Source organism: Lissotriton helveticus, chromosome 5_2, assembly GCF_964261635.1.
Source record: "Lissotriton helveticus chromosome 5_2, aLisHel1.1, whole genome shotgun sequence".
NCBI classification, from domain to species: domain Eukaryota; kingdom Metazoa; phylum Chordata; class Amphibia; order Caudata; family Salamandridae; genus Lissotriton; species Lissotriton helveticus.
In genome coordinates this window covers 1,716,153-1,735,196 of record NC_136066.1, presented here as the reverse complement: position 1 = coordinate 1,735,196, position 19,044 = coordinate 1,716,153, and the positions used below count along the sequence as shown (strand labels likewise).

Here is a 19,044-nt window from a genome sequence, read left to right as displayed (position 1 = left end):
TGGGTATTTTTCCAGATTTCGTCCATTCGATTTTTGGCGGACTTCCCCTCATTTTAGGACTGATTGCAGGAATACTATTCCTAGTCCTTATATTTCGTTATGGCAAACCATGTCACAGACAAAACACCTGCGACAAGGGAAGAAACAATCCTAGCCATTGGATACCGGGACCGGATATCAAAAATCCTGGGACTATCCCGGCTTAGAGACCTGAACATGACTTGGTTTCTATCATTTCGACCAATGTGGCAGCGATGTGTTTTACCTGTATTAACGTGCCTGCTATGCGGAGAAGAATGCGTGTTAGACACCTGTCTGACGCTACAATCGGATGCGCCAATGGATGCAGAAACATTGTTGAGTCCAACAAAGGCTCATGCTTTGTGCTGCCCTCAACGGCTACCAATCCTGATGACGGCATTCGTGGAAGCTTCACCACTACGATTAAGGGGTAGTGAAGTTCAAGATGAAAGCAGCATCGATCAGGTACGACCTTCTGTCAGTAATCCAAATCAAAATGTCAATGGAGACAATCATGCGCACGAATGCATGGTTACACCTATTTCCGAGTTAGTGGAACTCTCCCAGGAAGCTGTTGACAACTTTTTCGAGAGTCTAAATGATATGATGTTCTCACCAGAGCAGAAATAGAGACTTTTGAGCAAGCTCGTACACGGCATTCCCTGAATTTGACCTTCAACTAGAAAAGCAAAATACCATGAACAATTTTCCCTCCAGTTCACGGACAGCAATTTTTTCAGCAGCCCCAAAATATTTTTGCATATTTTTCGGGACACTATCTTCTGCTTAAAGTAAGAACTATTCTTAGAGAACTAAAATTTCTAATTTTAGATGGCTTATAGGCATTAGCTGCCCGCTGGTATGTTCATAGTTATTTTATTCTGTGATGAAATGGTCTCGAACCTTTTTTCTGTATTAAGAGCCATTTCATGTGTAATTTCTCATATACCAATTAGCAATAATGTATACAAATGCGTGATTACTTTAGCATTATTTCACAGCTTGAGTGCATACAATACATGTAACTGCTTTTTTTCCGTATATTTGATAATTTCAAAATGCATTTATGTATTTTGGGGTGGTAAGGTATACACGATACTCTACGGTATGTTTTACTATGCATAGATTAGAAAATATGTCCATAGTTAGCGTGGAGTGGGTGTGATGTATTCCTATAGGTTCTGTATCGATCCCCCTATTCCTGACCCTATTCTGGTTAAACGAACTAACAAGTTAACTAGCAGCCATCCCATGAGGCAGAAAACCCCCATGATGCAGGAACCGTTATCTGATAAAGCCACACTACGGCACAGGAACGTGTTATCTGATTAGGTCATAACGCTTGCCATCTAATTAGACAAGCGATATTCCTCCAGCCCCTGATAAGGCATACGGAGTTCTCAAAACAAATCAAACCTATGACAGACCTGGGAAAAACCCTGTGGCCATTGTTTTGATTTCACCGAGAACTTCAGCAAAAGAATGTGCTAACGACCTGGTCGTATGACATCTTTATTGACGTATCTATGTCCATCCTTACGTCAATCTCGGCACCTTAAAGGTATAAATATTACCGATATTGCCCTATGCAAACACACGCGGTGGTGACGAGGACGGAGCAGCCAGACTTGCCGAAGCCCAGAGCAGAGCAGACCCCGCTGGCGCAGCCCCGCCTTCTTGACGCGCTGAGAACGAGCAGCTGCCTATTTCTCCTGCCGAGAAATCCAGCTCCGGCGCTTCCGGGTAGCCCTCGCAGGCAGCCTGGAATATCGAGACCAGAGACGAGAGATACCATCCCTCATTCATCCTAAGATTCCAGGTACAGAACTGAATAACCCCTTGCAGAGAATTCTTTAGTCAGTCACTTGGCAAAAACAAACTTAACTTAAACTGTAACTTTCTATCCCCGCCCACGTATTAGGCTTAGGTCAGGTACACGGGGTAGGCGTAGCTAGAAACACCAGTTGAGTACGATTAGTCAAATGTATACGTGTATGTAATATATTTTATTCATTTTAAACCTTCATATGGCTTAGAAACCATATCAATGTTTTTACAGTATTATTTTATACTTCTGCTTTTAATGTATGCACTTTACTTAACCATAAGTATTGCAATAATATCGATCCATTTCTCTTGTACGAGAAAAGAGACTGATCAATAAATAACATCTTTTATTGAACACGCCCGTCTCTTCCTTTTCTCTACAATCTGATGAGACTAAGAATGCACGTACTGACTGAGTAAAATAAATTGCCTTTTGTTCACACGACTCTCGAGATACACTCTTGATTAGGGGAGAGCAAAGTTGTCATGTTCTATGGTTGTCAGAAACTAAATCCCTTCTTGTCTATCCAGGGAGGTTCAACTCCTCCTTGCCTATTCGAGAAAGTTTCTAGTGAACTCTGAGCTAGCTGGCAAACCCAAAACTTTAAGTCTAATATCGACAGTAGTAGACCTAGTTAACGTCTGGTCTAGGCCTATACTATTGAAGGTATTATTCCAATGCGCAGAGCCTATTGGGATAATAGGAACTACACTACAGTGCAAGGTGCCCACTAGAACTAATGACACCATAGGCCAGGCTAACTTCTCACATAGGGGACATATATGCATCCATCAATCGAGGTAACTGAGGTCGTCTTCCGACTCCTGTGTTGAAATTGCCAATTTATATCTAATGTTACATGTAAGTGCTCCTCCGGTCCCTGCTCTCCATTCCCGAAGGCAGATTCCTACACAAGATAACTTGTGCCAGCCTGTGGTTCATCCTCTGTTCTGCACCAACCTGTCCTGTTAGTGAAGCGCTGCCCTTCAGCCTGTCCACTGTGAGGGCCTGCCCTGAAATGACCCACTCCTGCCCTACAGCCCAGATAAGTGGTGTCTCCCTGCCCTTCCTTGTTTGTGCTGAATGGGCACCCTCTGCTTGTCCAGATCAGAGCTGCTTTCCTCTCTCTCCTGAAGTCACCTCTCGCGCTGTTGCTCCAGGTATCTGCTGCTCCCCTTCCCCTTCTTCCAGTTGCTGAGCTGTCTCTCTGCCCCTCACAGCACTTGGTGCTTCCCTGCCCTTTCTCCTATGTTCTGAACTGATTCTCTGCTACTACAGATGTTGCCTCTGCCCTTTCTCTGCTGAGCTGTCTCTTTCCTGCTCCTCTGTCCTTTCTCCCCTGCTCACATCTTGCACACTGTGATGCGCCATGGACATGCTGCCCCCTGGTAATGCCTGGGCAAAGCTGCCCTTTCTAGTTCTGTATACACATGTTTTTGATTGACTCCATCTGTCTGTCCTGACCTGCAGCCAGTTCTGTTTTGTTTGTGTGCATCTGAAGGACTCATATCTGAGATTTATAGCTCCTTCCCTGGGTCTTCTATTTGTTGTGCACCATTCACTACAAATGTTTTCTCCCTGCTGTGGTTTTTGTCCAGTTTGGTCCAACACATCTGTTTTTTTCCTCCATACAGTGACTTTGCCGTCATGAAGTTGACTTTTACCGATGACCAGCCAGTCAAGCCGCCTCGAAAACCACCACGTTTGTTCCTTGAGCCTGAGGCTGAAGACGTCACCGATGCACCTGTGCACTCACCGGTGAGATCATGTCTTGGGAAGGGATGTTGGAGGTGGGACAAGGGATGGAGACCCCCCACCTCCCCAGCCTGCACTCCAGCTTGGAGGTGGATGTTGATGTATGTTGAGGCCTTGTCTTGAGGTTCAGGGGCAGTCCTTGCTTTCAGGGTGGAATCCTGTGGCAGTTCTGTTTTCCACTGATGTCCCAGGGCCACCATCACTCTTGCACTCCAGTCTGATCGCCAACCACTCGCTTTCTGCACTTGACCTACTGGGAGAAGCCACGCTGAGCAATGACGGTCATTGTAAGAGGTGGAGGGTCTGGGATACTGAGATACCTCAAGACACAGCGCGTGACACAAACTCCATGACCAGCCACTGCTGTAGTGTTAAAGAATGATTTTCATTCAAAAGCAAGTGAAATCAATAGTTCATATGATCTGCCTAGTGATAACCAGAAGGTGCCAAGGACTGCCAAGCTATAAACACAAACCTTTTCTCTTGTTGACCCTATAGGAGCTGGACTTTCTCTAACACGTGCCTGATGGTCAATGTTATTTCTGGGGATATGGGCGGCGAAGCACAGAAAGCTTTGTGACCCATCATTTTTTTTTGTATGTGTGCAAAAAAAGTCTGTCGGTCAGTGCCAGGCAAACAAAAAACCTTCAATTCAACCCCCCCCTCCACACCCTAGGACCGGGAAGGGACAAATAGAAAATCCCTGGTGACATTCGATGGGTCAGGGATGGTGTAATTTACCACTGCAGAAGCAAGAAAGTATATCTGCAGCTTCACCGGTCAATCTGCAGTCTGGTATTCTCTTCTTTTTAGGTCAGCTGGACTGCAGGGATCTCCAGGCTCTAAAATGTCTTGACTTCTTCTCCATGGAGTTTGGCAGCGTCCCGCTGGTGGTAGACGCCGCGCCTTTTAGGGTGTCCAGCACCCCGTTTCCAGATGTCTCAGTGACGAGGGGACCCGGCAGAGATTCTAGGCAGTGCAGACCCTTTTCAATCTCCAGATGTTGTACAGCTTACTGTTATGAGGAGCACTGACTTATCTAACTTTGTTATTAAGGGCCAGAAAAAAACCCAATGTTGTGGTTTATTTTAAGCATGTCTATCAGAGAAGTGTTATGTTATGTTATGTTATAACCCATTTGTAAAGCGCATGTAGACCAAGGTTTCATGGCGCTGTTCAGAGTAGGATGCAGGCAGGACTAATTTACTCATAAGAAGTGACCATGGCTACCGTCGTATCTTGATGCAGTCTTTTACTTATCAGGCCAGTTTGCCCCGTTCAAGCTAGGAATGATTATTGGCCCCAGACAAAGCCCATCAAAAGGCCACCATAACTAGGAGACATCCAGATGCACAAATGGAAAAGAGAGTGGGGGTGGAGCACTCTAGTAGAGGAAACCAACTTGAAAGGTAAAGAAGTAATGGAAGCTTACCACTCCCCCACCCCATGGATAAGAGAAGACTTCTCCCTGGAGTTGGTGCTCAGTACAGCTACATACAGGTTTTTATGTCGACCCGCCGCGGACTAAGCACCACTTGAAGGGAGACAGTCCGCCATTGTTTGTACTCTGGTAGATATTGACCAAAGGAAGACTTTTCATTCACCCTTCCAATCACCCCCTCGTGCACCTGATCTGTGCGCTCTCCACATGTGCTACACTTGAGGCTAGGCAAGTGACCCAGGTTATTCCCCCTGTGCAAACATCAGCCTTGAAGTAGTGCGGATAAAATCCTCTGCCCCTGCACTACAGCAGCCAATACTGGTGGCTTTGTTTCTGGTGCAAGGTGGCAGTTGCTGTTCTCACTCAGATGAGGGTTCACGTTGCTGTAACCCCATTTACCAGAGCCTAGCTCTGCTGCCAAACCGCAATTTTAACATGTAGAGCACTTCCGGGTGACTTGCAAACTCAATCAATCAGGGCGTTTAAAGTGCGCTACTCACACGTGAGGGTCTGAAGGCATGGGGGGGGAAGGGGTCCCTTTCCCTGTCAACAGGTCCTCCCTTGGCAACAGTCGGGCCCCTTGGATTCACAGGTGGATCCGCACCTGTGCCAGTCATACCACCTCGACATTTCCCCAACGCTGGTCTCGACGTTGACGCTCCTGGCGCTACCTGCAGTCTCATCCCCGACTCCGGAGCCAGATGTGCGTCGGCCAGCACTGACTCCATCACAGACTGAAGCCATACCCTCCAGACCGGAGCCTGAGCCCTATCCCTTACAGGAAGATTGAGAGGGGCCACTGGACCCTGAAGAATACCAGCCCCTAGACCCTGACATGGACTGGTGTGGGGAATTAGCTGATGCCAGTGGACTTGGCACCTCGCCAGATACTGGTTTGGTCTCTCCTCCTACCGGAGCAGAGTGCCACATTTGCTATGGTGGTGAGAAGGACGAACAAGGTCCTGGACCTTACACTGCCCTCGGTGGCTGACAAGGTTAACATCTTGACAGAGGTGCTTCAGTCTGGAGTCACCCCTTCAGAACCCCTTCTCCCATTTAACTAAGCCCTCTTGCATGTCCTGCTCAGGGGTTTGCTCCAAGCCCTGCAGAGGGGCTCCTGTGAGCAGGACAATTGCCCGCTGCCATCACCCCACCGCAGGGGACCCCTCTTTCCTGCCCAAAACCCCACCACAGGTGGTCCAAGCATCCACTTCACCGGATAGAGAATCCAATAGGCTGGACACTTTAGGCATGGCATTGCGGTCTGTGAACACTGCATGCCTTTTGGGCCGTTACTCTGATTCCCTGTTGGATTCAGTAATGCAGGTGCTGCCTATGGTCCCCGAGAAGGCCCGGGTCATACCCTCTCAAGCTATGGTTGATGGGAGAGTTTCAGCTAAGCTCACAATCTGATATGGATTGAACACACTTGGCAGAGCAGTTTCTTCGTCTGTGGCTTTAACGCGCCATGCGTGGCTGCGGTCATCAGGCTTTTCAGGGGATGTCCATGCTTCGCTTATGAACATGCCCTTTGATGGCTTCAGTCTCTTCAGACAAGGCGGGCGCCACGCTGAAGCGCTTGAACACCAGAGCTCCTGCCAGGTGCTTGGGTCTTTCCATGCCAGACCGTCAACCTCAGTCTGCCTTTCGCTGCCACGCAAGGTGTTTCCATCTGCGCCTCTACCTGTCCTGCCACCACGGCCCGCAAGCATCTCCGCCTCTGCATGAGGGTGCTGCACCCACAGACCTCGTGGGTCAGGCTGCCAGAGGTAGGCCCAGTCTACCATGACTTGGGCAGCAGCGGCCTCTAATCATCTTTAGAATGCCCTCTGACCATCATGGGCAACCAGTGGGTGGAAGAATATGCAGTCACCTGCACCACTGGAAGTCAATAACATCAGACCACTAGGTTATCCAAATTGTCCAAAGGGTCCACTCCCTGCTTTTCATGACTGCTCCTCCACCCATGCCACCCTCTTACAATAGGCTGACAGAGGGTCATCTCTCCTTACACCGCCAGGAAGTAGCAGCTCTCTTGGCTAAGGGCGTTATAGAGAGAGTGCCAGCATCAGAGGTAGGTCGTAGTTGCTATTCCCACTACTTTCTGGTGCCCAAGAAGGACAGAGGCCTTCGTCCTATCCTAGACCTGCGCCCTCTCAATTTCTTTCCCAACAAGGAGTAATTCAAAATGCGCACACTCGCTCAAGTCCTGGTTGCCCTGGACCCGGTAGACTGGGTGGTAGCGTTGGATTTGCAGGACGCTCACTTCCTCATCCTGTCTACCCACAGACATTACCTGCGGTTCATGGTGGGACAAGAGCACTTTCAATTCCCCGTGCTCCCCTTCGACCATGCAAGCGCCCCCATGGTGTTTACCAGAGTGATGGCGGCGGTTGCCGCTTATCTTCGATCAGGGGTGCCAGTATTCCCCTATCTTGACATCTGGCTTTTGAAGCCAGGCTCGTCCCGGGCAGTCTTCTCCCACCTCCAGACTACGGCAAATCTGCACTCACTCGGTTTCACTATCAATGTGCCGAAGTCGCATCTGACCCCTTCTTAGACACTCTTTCATTGGATCTGTTCTGCACACAGTGCAGTTTCAGGTGCATCCTCCCGAACGGCGAGTCCTGGATATTTAGGCTATGATACTGATGTTTCAGTCTATCCTGGGTTTTGGTGAGACGGACCCTGGGGCTGCTGGGACTAATGGCCTCCTGCATCCTGCTTGTGACGCATGCCGGCTGGCATATGCGGGCCCTGCAGTGGGACCTGAAGTTGTACTTGGGGCAGCATTGGTGAAATCTCTCCGGGATGGTCCCAATCTCGTAAGGCACTACAAAAGATCTGCAGTGGCTAACAAACTGCTATTGGATCAGCTGCACATGCCTCTACCTTCCCCAACCAGATCGTACAGTGGTGACAGATGCATCACTCCTGGGATGGGGTGGCCATCTGGGAGAGGTGGAGCTCAGAGGACTCTGGTCTCTGGCGGAAGCCGAGCTCTACATCAATTTGTTGGAGGGCTGGTGCAGGTGTTTACCGAAAACACCACCGCCATGTGGTCCTGCAACAAACAGGACAGAGTGGGGTCATGGACCCTTTGTCCAGAGGTCCTGCACCTCTGGCATAGCTGAAATGTCAGGACATATCCCTGGTGCTTCAACACCTGAGGGGGTCTCTGAACGCCAGGGCGGACAAACTCAGCTGACAATGCCTAGTGGATCACAAATGACGTTCCCATCTCTTTTATTGATACCCCAGTGGCAGAATAAATGTAAAGTGGGGGATAATTCTATCCACAAGTGGAGTCAACATGTTTCAGTCTATACAAACATCTGTGGCATTCATCAGGACTAAAGTTGCCCTTCCTGCTAGATGTATAAGAGCACTATAGTAATGCATATGCTACCACACTAGGTGTATTTGAAAGGTGCCAGATATTCACCTCAGTGTTGTGAGCTGTAGGTCTGTAACGAATAACAACACGCTCAACATCAGTACATGCAGCAGTGATGTGCTAGTTCATGTGGTGAACGTGGTTAACGTGAGAGAGGACTAGTACTGAACGCTCCAGTGAAGTGACTAAGTGCACAATAAACTGCAAAAATGGGGTTACGCACTCATGCTCACGTATTTATCACACCGTAATAGTAAAATGACTTTACTGTATCCTCCAAACTGGAGCACCGAGGTCACAATCATGTCAAAGTATGCAATTAAACCAGCTTAGTCTCTGGTTGAGGTACTGATAATGAAATCTCTGGACTGTGGCCATCCTTGTCAGGAAGCATCAGTAGAGTGTCCTTGTGTCACAGCATTACAATGTGCTAGCATTACTGTGTGCTGTGCTGCTTTGTAGGATATACATATGACCAGCCGTCTCTTCACTCAATCTGACGCGGCACTAGTTGAAATGTACAATACAGGTCTGGAAGAGTCACCCCCAGACATGCTGTAGATCTCAAATATCGAAAGGAAAGTCTTCACAGGCACAACAGTCCGTCAAGAATGGGTTGACAAATGTTACATGTTCATCAGGTTAAACTTTACAAAAATCCAGAATAAATACTACTGAGGTATCTTTGGGATGTGGGTGAAAGATTCAAAGGGTGAAAGACGGGGGCATCTTTACTTCAGATAACTAACTGTAGGAGAGTAGGGTCTGCTATCCTATGGTCACCCCAAATTTTTGCTTTTTGCTTCACTGGTTTTCGACTACTGAGGCTGTGGGCCTGCTAATCAGACCCCCAGCCTGCTGTTCTCTCTCTAAATTATTAATACATGTGCTATAGGTACATACCACAATTGGAAATGGACTCATTGTCAGCCCCTGTACCATGCACTATAGGTGCTCAGGGCATAGGTGCCACCAAGGCCTACCAGGGGCTGCAGCATATCTTTTGCCACCCCTGGCTGGTTCTTAAATTGACACAACTGGCTGATCACTCAGCTGGGGAAAGGTGGTGTAATCACCCCTTGCTTAGATATAGTATACCTATGTCTAAACCTATATCTGGACACATATAAACCTGTGAGCCACTCCTATGGAAGGCCTCATCAATCCTGGGGGCCGAGTGCGTGGTTTAATGTGAGATGGAGCTCTAGCATAAGCTGAGCCTGTCTGCAGCCGTCGGGAACAAATCCCTAAGCTGTTTCAGGATAATGCCATACCATATACTCTTAAGTGCATTATAATCCTCGCGGTTATATAGCAACTTTGGTTTGGCTTTATCAAAACATGTCGTGTAAGGTGTCATACGATTTGGAATACTATCCCCTCGCCAGTTCTGGCGACGGGGATAGCATTCCACCCCTCTAGAGGGGTAAGACATGTTACTTTACTTAAATGCGGTTAATTTCTAAAAGGGCCTCAGATCCACAAGATGGATGCTTCTGCCACAGACACAAGTCTGACCCCCTGTAGCTGACCGAAACTCAGCCAAGGGGATCTGGACAAAGGGTTTCCTGTCGCAGGGAGGTGTCACACCCCCCCAGACAGGAGATAGTGGATTGTAGCAGGGAGGTTTGAAAGAAACCAGACACTGCTTGGGGCGCACAAGGCTGCCCCTTGCATAATCCGGCCAAACCGGTTCAGGGGCACTCCAGCCCTCGTGCCAGGGCGGCCTGGATCAAAGGAAGGGGGTGTATCCACCCACTTCCTGGGTCCCACCCATAGGAGGGGACCTAGCAGGTAATCCAGCTGTGGTAAATAAATAAATAATACCCTATTTTTGAATGTATAAATGAATAACAGATAGCTCAATAAATAAGAGTCAAAATTCGAGGTAGTAGGAGTTTCGCAGGTTTATTACAGCATAAAGGACAGGAACAGGACAACCTGCATAGGAATAGGATGGCAGGGCCCAGCAACGCTGCTGGTGTCAGGATCGGGACAAGGGGAACGGATGACTTTTTTTAATAACAGTGCATGAGCATATATACATAACGCAAACACATAGCATTACATTGCAATAGGCGTAGCAGTGGGTGGAGCAGAAGGTGTGACGCGTAGCAGTCGCGAAAGATAAGGGTGAAAAGAGGTGTAACAGGGCGTATACATAGACATGTGATGCAAACGTAACAGAATATGTCATGAATGGGGCGGAAACCATGGAGGGGGCTACCTGAGGAGCCGGGACCTCTAACCTGATGGTGCGCGCAAACTAGCAATGACGTATCACTAGGAGAAACTGGGGGCTATGAACTCTGTGCTAGGAGCAGAGACTGAAGTCTGGAGAGTCAGGGCGACATGTACCTAAGCAGTATCTAGTATCTGATGTTTAGAGAACATGTTGATATAAACTAGAAGTTAGGAGGGGAAAGGCTGACTTGATTCTAAGACTGGACCATGCATTATTCTACATGTAGTACGTGATGAAGAATATTAAATGACCATTAAATGCAGTATTTCTCTAACGTGGAGACGTGAAGGCTAGACAATGACGGAAACTATTGATGCGATTCAGTAATTTAGGAATGCAGAGAAGGAGGACTGAACTGATAACTGGAATCATAACATATTTTTGGCAGACTCAAAGGCAGAGCCAGCCTGAACCGGGCACTGTGAGGCAGGAAGTAAGTGAAGGGTCGAGGATACAGGTGGGGGCTGTATCGCTCCTCAGCGAGGTTTCAGGAGACAGGAGCTGAATCTGGTGTCCAGGCCCTTTTGAGGCCTAGAAACGGGGACTTTACAATGAAATAACGTGCACACTGAGAAACGTGGCAACGTAACTTTACATAGGCCTGATATTCGTAGTATTCACGAGAACTGGAAACTGGCATACTAGAGGTGGACACAACTATAATTGTGTCTTGATCGAACATAGGGAATACATATGCATATTTAATCATGCACACATAACATATGATGGATGACACGTAGGGACACAGAACATGGCAAAATTTACTTTTCCACATTCCCTCCTTGTCACTACGTTTCCATCAGGAAACATCAATTTTCATGATACCGTCTATCATTTCATACAGTATCATTTGCTCGTCTCGAATTTTCTTGGAACGGGATTTAGAACGGGGCTTGGGACTAGGAATACAAGAGGTAGCACAAATGCCGCAAATCGCAGGGCCACATTGTATACAGAGACAGCAGCTGAATATGATCGCTACTGCAATACCTAGGAAGGACAATATTTTCCATCCCCATGCGGAAATTATATTCCAGAACCAACCGGACCATGTCCAGGTGCCTGGATCTTGGTGTAACAGATGGGCAATTTTATGGAGTCTGGTTATAGCTGAATAAACAGACGGCGCGTTATTTGGAATGAAAATGCAGCAACTAGATCCGATGACTCTACAGGCCCCGCCCCTATCGGCCAGTATGACGTCAAGGACGAGACGATTCTGTAAAACGACAAATCTCATAGCAGATTGCTCTTCAGTTAAGTTACCTAGAGCAGAGGCAGTCTCATTTACTACAGCTTCGAGGGTTCTGGTTAACCTACGGATTAGCTTACTATTCTGGATAGGTCCTATAAAGAAAAAGAAACCTCTGTTGAAATCTGTATACTGTTCTAGAGCAGTTTCAGTATAATCGACAATTGGGGACTCCCTTCTATGTCTAATGTGTACTAGATGTGTGTTTCTATGATAATCAGGTGGGGCTAGAAAAACAGGTGGCAGTAGGAAGGCAATGTAACAGGTTCCCTCCCAATCGAGGGGCAGACGAACATATGCAGTTTGACCACAAATAAAATAAGAATGGCGTGAAGCTTTGAAAATAGATTTCCCACTGTCACTATACTTGACAATAGTAGTACAATCACTATGTCCTACGTGTACGGAACCATTATTTCGGACACATAATTCGCCTTTGACTGGTAGTACTGAAATAGCAGGTAAATCTGGAGTAGTATCAGACTGAACATTCAAGACCATGAAATTCGAAGAATAGTTACCTAAATTATACACTTCATTTTCTAGATCTAACCCGGTTCTGTGGGGAAGACCTTGCTTGTCTGGAAAACATGTACTGTTAAGAAAAGACATATCTGTTGAGGATGACGTTAACGTGGACCATGCTCCACACGAACCATTATGTGAAAATGGATAAGGAAAAAGTGGCAGAACTCCCTTCGGTATCTGGAAAGGGGGGAGTCGACCACACACCCAACAATTAGTGGCATTGCTGGTCTGATGTGAGTAATGTAGCATGCGGATAAATGAGTTATTTCGCATAGCGAGGCGGTAAGAGAGTTCATGAGGAGGCAGATCACTAAACGTGTGCTCTACGGTAGCATTAGCAGACTTATTTACATGAAGAACTGGGAAATACAAGAAAAATGCATAACTGGTGCAGGAAATCATAATGCTGAGAAACAATATGAAACATAGAAAAACGATACATCGAATTGAGTTTTGACTAACTCTCTCACTATGGGGGTCTATTTTATACATGTCAGAAACAGTCTAACCGTTTCACCTAGGGGAGGACTTAGACAATCAAACTGGCTGACTTATTTTACTAGACCGGAGTTTGAGTTTATACTCCTGTTGCGGAGTTTTCTCTAACAGGGGAGGGTTTGTAACAATGTCTTTTGCGGGACAGTCCTTGAGAACAATATTATGGCAATCCTTCAAATCCTGGGAAATGTTCTTTAAGACGGGTTTCAGTCCATTAAATTGTTTTACATGAGAAAGGTGCACCCAGCCTTTGCGACCTTCCAACTTCACGGCTGTACGGGTGGTGAGGAGGACCTGTCGGGGCTCTTTCCAGCGAGGCTCCAGCGGACTTGATCTGTCAAAATTCCTCACCATCACCATGGATCCTGGAACGATTTCATGCGGTGCCACCTCGGTATTGTCTGGAAATGCGGCGGCAACCTGTGAACGACATGAGTTGAGGGCAGACATCAAGGAAGCTAGGTAATCTGTCAGCATATTACTTGAAACATCGGTAATACTTCGGGGTCTAGGAGTACCCCACATGTTAGGGGGGCGGCCGAATACGACCTCGTACGGGGACAGACCTGATCTGGAATGTGCGACCATGCGCATATAGAACAAAGCGACTGGTAGAGCTACCAGCCAGTCCACACCTTTCTCTTTACATACTTTGGCGATACGGATTTTCAGAGTCTGATTATGTCTCTCTACAAGACCGGCTGCTTCAGGATGGCGTACACAATGAAATTTCCACTGGTACCCTAACAACAGGGAAACATGCTTCATGAGTTCAGATGAGAATGGCTGACCGTTATCAGAATATACGACTCTAGGGAGTCCATAACGGGGGAAGAACTCATGAACCAACTGCTTGGCAGTGGTCGCGGCTGTGTAATCTGGGACTGGATATGCTTCTGTCCACCTGGACAAAGCGCATACAACTACAAGAACATACTTGAAACCTCGACATCGCTCCATCTGAATATAATCCATCTGGAGGACTTCAAAAGGGTGGTCAGGGGGCTGGAATCCACCTTGTTCCACCGGGACACTTTTACCTGGATTAAACTGACAACATATCATACAGGTACGGACTTTCTGCTTGGCTGCAGCTCGTAAATGCTTGTTGAACCAAATGTTCTGGATACTGTCTAACATAGCTTTTTCTCCTAAATGTGCTGAACTATGTGCGGTATTAATAATGACTTGAACCATAGAGTCGGGGAGAAACCATGTGGTTCTACCCTTTGTTAACCATCCTTGATCTGTCTGGACCCCTCCTTGTTCGGACCATTTCTTGATTTCTTCGGGAGTAGCATGTAACTGGATATCTATGACATCTTGTGTAGGGTCCTTAACTGTCATGCATGTAATCGGATCTGGAGTGTGTGTCATGTTAACTGGAATGTCTAGAGTCTGTGCTGTGAGCTTGGCTGTGCGATCTGCTAGTTCTCCAGTATTAGGGGTGTCTTTCATAGATTCACATGCCTGAATCATTCCCCGTCGTCGGAGTAGGAGTCTCACGGTATATAAAAAAGCAATAAAATGCCATAAAATATATAGCAGATAACAGAAATACCAAACCAGGAAGTAAGTAGCCCCAGCTACAGTAGAAAAAACTTCCACCCTCGTGACTATCTAAGTCATTATGTGTTAGTCCAAACTGCAGCCAATCAGGCGACAGCACCCACCAGAATGTTCTCCCCAGAGGCTCAGGCTCTCAGATTTTCTACCGCACGTTGTGTGAAGGGAGTCTCCCTGAGCTCTGCTCAGTTTTTTCTTCTATATCACTAATTTCTTCAACTTTCACAGATGTCTTCATCTAAATCCCTGTTTAGAGCCTGTGACTCTTGTGGGAAGCCAAGACTTTTCAAGGAGGACCCCCACAAGAAATGTTTGTATTGTCTTTATCCTGATCATGAGGTGAAGGAGTGCAAGATCTGCCGGACTTTCCCCTCCAAGACCATCAAGGATAGAGAAGGGCGCCTTCTATTGTGGCTCAATAGACTAAAGAACAAGGATGACCCTGTCTCTGAGGTAGGAAGTTGTGGTTCCGGCTCTTCATTTCTATCAACTAAGAGGAAGGCTGAAACTGATGTTTCATCTCTGAGGGCGAAGGTGGTTAAGAAGTCTAAATCTTCCCAGGATGCTCCTGGGCCTAGTTCTTCAAGTAAAGTTATCCCACTTTCCAAAGGGGATTCTACGCCCTCTAAGAAGTCTGGGACTAAGACAGTGCCTAAGAAATCTTCTAAATCTGTGCCTCCTCAGTTGCCATTATTGACAATTTCAACGTCAAGGAAGGACTGTGTTTCTTCTCATGTGGCCACTTCTACCACCTGCACTATGACTTTCTCCTCACCGAAGCCTACACTTGTCATGTCTTCAGCTTCTTCGCCTACACTGGTTCATGTCCAGATTAGGCCTATCTCGTCGTCTACAGTTGCCCCGACGACGATGGCCAAGGTACCGTCGACGATTTTGTCATCTTCATCTTTGAGATCCCCGTCGACGATAAAATTGGCACCGTCGACGAGAACATCGACGTCGACGGCCCTCCCGTCGACGGTAAAATCCTCGTCGACGACGAAGACTCCGTCGACGATGCCCCCGTCGACGACGACGGCGAAGCCCCCGTCGACGGCGACGGCGAAGCCACCGTCGACGACTTCGACGACGAAGCCACCGTCGACGGTCTCGACGACGAAGCCACCGTCGACGGCCTCGACGACGAAACCACCGTCGACGGCCTCGACGACGAAACCACCGTCGACGGCCTCGACGACGACACCACCGTCGACGACCTCGTCGACGAAGAGATCCTCGTCGACGGCAAAGCACTCGTCGACGAAGCTACTGTCTACGACCCCGTCGACGACCCCGTCGACGACGATTCCGTCGACGAGACAGCACTGTCAGCAGTATACAGACGTCCCGTTGACGCCGCCTCTTTCAAGCTGCACTACTTTGCAGGTTTGGTCTGCGCAGACAGCAGGGATTCCATTGCCATCTCCTGCGACTACTGCTACTTTATTAAAAAAGAGAGCTACTGTGGACTCTATTTCTACTACCATTGTGGTGCCTGACAAGCTTTTGGATTCAGATGAGGAGGGATCCTATGAAGACGAAAATTTTGGGCCAGCTAGAAGTCCATCCGAACTCCATATTAAAGTTCAGGAAGATGTTGAGGATAACATGGAGGACGTTCAGCCTGCTCCGCGGGCTGACAGACCTGACACTGATAGGCAACTGCCTGAAGATTTATTCCGCAACTTGCAGTACATGCTCAGTGACTATTATAGACGTTTCCCACCTTCTGAGTCTGGTGACTCAGTGATGTCTACACCTTTGCCGCAGGGAAGGCCTTCCCTCTCTCCGCGGACACGACCAAGGGCTTCTAATGCGTTGGAGGACAGTCGCTCAACGTCACCAGTTTCATCTCCTCAGCCACGAGAAGAGGAGCTCTCGGAACAGGAGGATCAGGAAGAAGGAGAGCTGAATGAAGCCTCTGAATCGTCGGAGTATGAGGATTACAATGCGAACACACCCTCTCCGGCGGAGCCTACTGTTTCTGAGTCCCCACCCGTGGACGTTGCCTCATTTCACAAGATCATGGATAGAGCAACTAGGAGGTTTCTAATAACCATGGAAGCTAAACAAGAAGACTGCTTTTTGTATGATTTTAAATCTACCCCTCATAAGCAGAGTTGGACCATTCCAATTATAGATTTTATCTGGAAGGAGGGTCTTAAGATCATGGCCAAGCCGAATTCCTTACCAGCAGTGCTCCCTAGAGTAGATAAAAAATATAGGGCGCCTACTACTTCTCCAGCATGCCTTGTCGGGCAAGCTAAAGCCGATTCTGTGGTGGCACAGGCAGCGCAGAAGAGATCTTCCAACCCTACGTCTCAGGTCTCTGTTCCTCCAGACAAGGATGGGAGACGCCTTGATTCCATTGGCAAGAAGGTTTCTACCATTGCAGCCACGACCATCCGGGCCGCAAACTCCCTCGCCATTTTAGGGAGATACGATAGACAGATGTGGTCGGACATCTCACCGTACATGGACAAGCTCCCCGAGCCTGATCGCACTGAGGCCAAGAAAATCCTTCAGGAAGGAGAGTGTGTCTCCTCGGAGATGATTGACGCTGCTGTGGACGTTGCTGCCACTGCCTTTCGACAGCTTGCGGGTGCAGCTGTTCTTAGACGGCAAGGATGGTTACGAGCAACCTCCTTTAGGCAGGAGGTTCAAAACAGAATCATTGACATGCCTTTTGATGGAGAGTCACTATTCGGCAAACATGTTGATGAGGCCCTGGAGGCAATAAAGAAAGACACTGAAACAGCACGTTCACTGGGTACCCTTCAGTACCGGAAATCTTCCTTTCGTGGCACAAGAGGAAGGGGGAATTTCAATAATAGAGGAGGATACGCCCAACAACGCTCTTATTCCTCCACCCAGGGAAACCAAAGATTTCAGCCTTACCGGCAACAAACCTATGGACAAAAGAGAGGAAATTACTCTCAACCTCGAGGAAAATCTAATTATCGAGGAAGAGACAACAAGAAATGAGGCACGCATCCTGCCACCACTTTGTGCCAACCCGAACCAAATTGGAGGACAAATATCCCAACACTACTTAAATTGGTCCGAAATTACTACAGACAAATGGGTCCTGGATGTAGTAGCCAGAGGACACATTTTAGAATTCGTAAAAATCCCCCCAAATTGCCCCCCAAAAGGACCCGATCCAGCGCACCTCAAGGAGCTATTCGTCCAGATCAACACCATGATCCGGAAAGGGGCAATCGAAAGAGTGCCTCATCATCAGAGGGGACGAGGCTTCTACTCAAGATTTTTCCTTGTTCGCAAGAAGTCAGGAGAGTGGCGCCCCATCCTCGACTTGCGAGCATTGAACAAGTTTCTGAAGAAACTCACATTCAGGATGCTAACACTTCAGGAAATCCTCCAATTTCTTTCGGCGGGAGAGTTTTTGGCAACACTCGACCTTCAAGATGCATACTTCCACGTACCGATTTTCCCACGGCATCGGAAGTTTCTCAGGTTCAGAGTGGCTGGCAGGGACTTCCAGTTCAAGGTCCTCCCATTTGGCCTGCGTTCAGCCCCCAGAGTGTTTACGAAGATGCTGGCCCCAGTAGCGGCCCATCTTCGGTTGCAATCGATTCAAATTTATCCATACCTGGACGACTGCCTTATCAAGGCCAGTTCTTTCGACACGGCTCAAGATCACGTTCAAAAAACTTTGTCTCTGATGCAGAACCTAGGTTTCTCAATCAACTTCGAGAAGTCTCGTCTCACATCTACAACGAGAAAGGACTTCTTAGGAGCGACACTGGACACCAACCTTGCCCAAGTATTCATTTCAGAAGAAAGACAAGTCAAGATTCAACGACTCGCGACGACATTGTCACTAAGAAAGTGCGTTTCAGTACGCATATTCAAGTCATTCCTCGGAATGCTTTCTTCCTGCATTCTGCTCACTCCCAACTGCCGTCTTCGGATGAGACCCTTACAGGAGGAACTCAGCCGCCAATGGATCCAAGCCACAGGATCTTTCGAAGATATCCTCCACATTACACCTCGCATGCGACAAGCAATCGCATGGTGGACCCACCGATCCAACTTACAAGTGGGATGCTCCTTCCTCACGGAAGTTCCCAGGTTCATAGTGACGACCGATGCATCAATGACAGGCTGGGGTGCACACCTCCAAGGCATGACGGTCAGCGGGAAGTGGAACCAGGTCCAAATGAAATGGCACATCAACCGGTTAGAGTTACACGCCATATTTTTAGCCCTGAAGTCCTTTCAAGCGACTCTGCAAGGTGCCACAGTCTTGATACGGACAGACAACACCACCTGCATGTATTATCTAAACAAACAGGGCGGGACCAGATCAGTCCGACTATCTCAACAAGCACAAGAAATATGGAGTTGGGCCTTGACTCACGATATTCATCTGTCAGCGGTCCACGTTCCGGGGATTGCGAATGTATTGGCGGACTCTCTCAGCAGGTCCGGGGGCTGCACTCACGAGTGGGAACTTCATCTCCCATCTCTACGTCGCATCTTTCAGATG

General features: G+C 47.9%; 1 protein-coding gene across 1 annotated transcript in view; it reads left to right on the top strand.

The window, feature by feature from the left end:
- Positions 1-19,044, top strand: part of PKN3 (protein kinase N3) — a 335,392-nt gene that overhangs the window by 212,096 nt on the left and 104,252 nt on the right. Inside the window, exon 12 of the mRNA XM_078646592.1 lies at positions 3,484-3,607. Coding sequence (XP_078502718.1) covers positions 3,484-3,607 — 124 coding nt within the window. The remainder of the gene's footprint in view (positions 1-3,483; positions 3,608-19,044) is intronic.